Genomic DNA, 5,065 nt, shown 5'->3' on the forward strand with positions numbered 1-5,065 from the left:
TAAACTCTTCTCTCTCATAAATCAGTACAGATATTCTTAGAAGTATCTGAAGCAAAGTCCTCAAATCACCGCCGAGTGATTTGAAGTTCATTATTTGTGAAACTGTCTGTTATTATTTTCATATTTTTGCCAAATTAATGTAAATGTTTGATGTTAAACTTTGATTCTGAAAATAAATGATTCCATTCATTTGATGGGTCAAAGGTAATAACGTCTCTCGTTCGCATTCCTTTAAATTCAATGCACGGCATTACACAGTCAGAAAAATGAAGAACTCGTGAATATTGTATGCATATATAATTCATATATTTGTCATACAACAAGTGACACGTACCTCACGTGATTCACTACAGGTCTGATTCATAGAAGATCAGGTTTCCTTTCTGCAGCTGCTCAAAAGCCACTTTTCCCAGAGACTCAATCATCTTCCTGCTCTCTGGACTCCAGAGTGGATCTGTCTCAGCTCCTCCATCATACTTGACCTTCTTGACTTTGGTGTGAACCAGCAGGAAGTGGATGTACATCTCAGTCAGGGTGTTGGGCAGCTCTCCTCCCTCTCTGCTTTTCAACACGTCCTCCAGAACTGTAGCAGTGATCCAGCAGAAGACTGGGATGTGGCACATGATGTGGAGGCTTCGTGATGTCTTGATGTGGGAGATGATCCTGCTGGCCTGCTCCTCATCTCTGAACCTCTTCCTGAAGTACTCCTCCTTCTGTGGGTCAGTGAAGCCTCTGACCTCTGTCACCATGCCAACACACTCAGCAGGGATCTGATTGGCTGCTGCAGGTCGTGTGGTTATCCAGAGGCGAGCAGAGGGAAGCAGTTTCCCCCTGATGAGGTTTGTCAGCAGCACATCCACTGAGGTGGACTCTGTAACATCAGTCAGGATCTGATTGTTGTGGAAGTCCAGAGGAAGTCGACACTCATCCAGACCATCAAAGATGAACACAAGCTGGAAGTCTTCAAAGCTGCACATTTCTTTGGTTTCAGTAAAGAAGTGATGAACAAGTTCCACCAAGCTGAACTTCTTCTCTTTCAGCACGTTCAGCTCTCTGAAAGTGAATGGAAACATGAAGTGGATGTCCTGGTTGGCTTTGTCTTCAGCCCAGTCCAGAGTGAACTTCTGTGTTAAGACTGTTTTCCCAATGCCAGCCACTCCCTTTGTCATCACTGTTCTGACTGGTTCATGTCTTCCAGGTGGGAGTTTAAAGATGTCTTCTTGTCTGATGGTTGTTTCTGGTGTGTGTGGTTTCCTGGATGCTGTTTCAATCTGTCTGACCTCATGTTCATCATTGACCTCTCCAGTCCCTCCCTCTGTGATGTAGAGCTCTGTGTAGATCTCATTCAGAAGGGTTGGGTTTCCTGCTTTAGCAATCCCCTCAAACACACACTGGAACCTCTTCTTCACACAACTTTTAAGGTTACGATGAGAAACTGCTGCAACTTGTCCTGAACAAACAAAATCATACATTTATTAATTAAAGAATAAATTCCTCTCAACAATGAAATCTCAAAAGTTAAATGTTTATAGAAATCCTCTTACTGCTCTGCAGACGGTCAGCCAGCTCCTCCTGCTTCATCCTCCTCAGGAAGTAAACTGTGATCTTCATCAATGCCTCTCTGCTCCTCCTCTGCTCTTCATCCTCAGCCTCCAGCACCTCCTCATCCTCTCTCTGACTCTCTAAGCATTCTGGGTAATCTGGGATCAGAACCTTCTGGATCTTCTTCAGCTCGTTCTTCACAAAAGTGACCATGTTGTCCTCCAGCAGCTGGAACAGAAAAATATCTGAATGACACATCAGACTGAAATCATGGAGCCAAACATCAGATCCATGTTGGACAGACTGACGGTCCACTGGTCTACATGTTGGACAGACTGACAGTCCACTGGTCTACATGTTGGACAGACTGACAGTCCACTGGTCTATATGTTGGACAGACTGAGAGTCCACTGGTCTATATGTTGGACAGACTGACAGTCCACTGGTCTACATGTTGGACAGACTGAGAGTCCACTGGTCTATGTGTTGGACAGACTGACAGTCCACTGGTCTACGTGTTGGACAGACTGACTGTCCACTGGTCTACGTGTTGGACAGACTGACTGTCCACTGGCCTACGTGTTGGACAGACTGAAAATCCACTGGTCTACATGTTGGAATGATTGACAGTCCACTGGTCTACGTGTTGGACAAACTGAAAGTCCACTGGTCTACATGTTGGAATGACTGACAGTCCACTGGTCTACATGTTGGAATGACTGACAGTCCACTGGTCTACATGTTGGACAGACTGACAGTACACTGGTCTACATGTTGGACAGACTGACAGTCTACTGGTCTACATGTTGGACAGACTGACAGTACACTGGTCTACATGTTGGACAGACAGACAGTCCACTGGTCTACATGTTGGACAGACTGACAGTCCACTGGTCTACATGTTGGACAGACTGACAGTCCACTGGTCTACATGTTGGACAGACTGAGAGTCCACTGGTCTACATGTTGGACAGACTGACAGTCCACTGGTCTACATGTTGGACAGACTGGCAGTACACTGGTCTACATGTTGGACAGACTGACAGTCTACTGGTCTACATGTTGGACAGACTGACAGTACACTGGTCTACATGTTGGACAGACAGACAGTCCACTGGTCTACATGTTGGACAGACTGACAGTCCACTGGTCTGCATGTTGGACAGACTGACAGTCCACTGGTCTACATGTTGGACAGACTGACTGTCCACTGGTCTACAAAGTGCAGCATGGAGATGACAGTGAACACAACACATGGAAAAGTACTTGTTGTACATGAACGCACCATAAATATGGAGTCCAGCTGTGTTTGATGCTGCTGGGCAGACTGAGCACTGGGAACCTCTGAGCTCTGCTGGTCCACTCTGTGGAGGAATCATGAAGAATTAGCTCCACTTGTGTCTGTCCACACAGAGACAAACACCAGCTAAAGGTCCATGTGGAGTCAGGATCCAGAAACTATTTGTCCTCCTCCATCCAGCAACACCTGCCACCTGAGTGGAAGTTCCTACCTACACTGTGTTTGAAGCAAAGGTCAAAGGTGACACCTGCTGGACCAGCTGGTGACCTACAGACACTCAGAAACTCCTCCTACAACCTCCATTCTTTCACTTTGACTGCTGAGTTTGGAGAAAACATCCAACACACACCGCTTCACATGTGAACATAGAAATGTGTGAAAAAGAGCTGAGCTCACATGAAACACATGTTGGAATGAAAACATTTCAGACTGACTCAGTTACATTTTACACAGTTACAACATTTAGAGACAGCTCACCTCTCTGCTGATGGAGGCTGGACTGATTTAAAATCAATAAGACGATACTTTGACCAGTCGCTCTTTAAGGACACACAGCTGGGTTCAGGTCCAGCTTTGAGTCTCTGATGGATCCTGTTAAAAAAGTTACATTTAATGACTGAGTCATGGTGATTGGTGTCAGATCCTGAGTCTGGATTCTGGAACATTCTGGATGAAAGTGACAGGATTATTTGTTCTCAGTTATTGATCCTGAAACGATCCTTTCCAGCTGCAGGACACCACATCTGTAATTCTACAGTCCATCTTCTCCAGTTCTCCTCCTCTTCCTGCAGCATACATGTTGTTCTTCTTGAACTGGATTAAAGTGGATGAGTGTGTAGTTGAGTAATCCAGATTATTGTCAGCAGCAGAGCAGAGAGCTGCAGCCTCCTCTGTGTTTGTTAGAGACTGAGAGAGGAGAAGGTGGACTCAGAATCACAGCCTGAACTCTCTGGTTCTGGAAGTTCTCTGAAACTACACAACAAGCTGAACACAGCAGCCTTTCTTTGTGTCAGCTGCTGGAAAAACCTGAACCTCCACTCAGAGACCAGAACCAAGGAGGGTTTAGACCAGATCTGTTAGCTCGGACTCTGTCCCAGAATGAAGGAGACGTGGAAATCAGCTGGAAACCATTCAGACTTTAAACCAGTTACAGGAGACCAGACTGGTACCAAAAACTAGTAAAACCAGCAAAAAGTCCAGATTGTTGCTGATGTTCTGGAAACTAACAGTGAAACTGGTTGTGATGGGAGTTCTGGTTCTGTCTCTGTCAGTCAGAGTTTTAGAGGAGGGTCTTGGTTTTTCCACTGGAGATTTGATCCTGGATGTTTGTAACTGTCAGTCTGAGACAGCTGAGAGTTTCTGTTACCATGGAGACGGTAATGAGCTCCAACTTCAGCTGATGTTCATCATTTCATCTAAAATCATCTGATGGATCATCTGAACATGAGAAGAATAAAAAGCAGAGCTGAAGGCTCAGTTTGGTTCTGGTTCCTGCTGGATTCTGTCATCAGCAGCTTTGTTCACGACACAATCAGCATCCTTTAAAACTCACATGATGTGACATTTATTCTCTTTGTTCAACAAGAGTTTGAAACAAGTTACAGACAGAAAGCAGCAACTTAGTCTCAGAGAAATGAAATAAAAATCAACTCAAAGTCGTTCAACAGAAAACAATTATCTTTAATATCATCCAGCCTCGACTGGACTCTGAGAGAAACTTACTGGTTGTTGGAGGAAACTCTTTGTTTGAAATTAATATGAAAATCCTTTGAGAAGTTGCTCTTTAAGGACACACAGCTGGGTCCAGGTCCAGGTCCAGGTCCAGGTCCAGGTGTGTTCCTGTGAATAAAGTCAGTGTGTTGCTGTGAGTGCTGAGCTCTGACATGGAGAAGAGTCGTGGACAGTTGGAGATGTCACCTCTGATCTTTGCTCTGGCTCTCATGTTCCCCACACAGAGTGGTTTTAGAGGGAGGGACTCCCTCCTCTCTGTCCTCACACTGATCCATGCTGCTGAATTCACATCAGCTCACACACACTTTCTACCTTCACCTGCAGAGGAAACACAAATCATTCATCTGAACATCAACTCTGATCTTCTCCTGATCAAACTGTTTCCTGCTGCAGAAAGGAGGAAGTCTAAAAACTAAAGTGAAGCAGAATGAACTCTGATTTATTTCACAACCATCAAACTGTTCAAGTGGATTATCTGCTCCATCTGAACTT

The 5,065-nt window shown here is 44.9% G+C and overlaps 1 protein-coding gene across 1 annotated transcript; it reads right to left on the reverse strand.

The window, feature by feature from the left end:
- Positions 1-347: 347 nt before the first annotated feature.
- Positions 348-4,594, reverse strand: LOC119429416 (NLR family CARD domain-containing protein 3; the record flags this gene model as incomplete). The annotated part of the gene is given in 5 exon segments (XM_037697049.1): positions 348-1,450; positions 1,545-1,770; positions 2,828-2,906; positions 3,320-3,433; positions 4,565-4,594. Coding segments are annotated over 5 exon segments (1,552 nt in total), but the record flags the coding sequence as incomplete, so codon positions are not given.
- Between the last annotated feature and the right edge of the window lie 471 nt (positions 4,595-5,065).

Source organism: Nematolebias whitei, unplaced genomic scaffold (assembly GCF_014905685.2).
Source record: "Nematolebias whitei isolate Nwh7 unplaced genomic scaffold, NemWhi1 Nwh_scaf_1045, whole genome shotgun sequence".
NCBI lineage: Eukaryota > Metazoa > Chordata > Actinopteri > Cyprinodontiformes > Rivulidae > Nematolebias > Nematolebias whitei.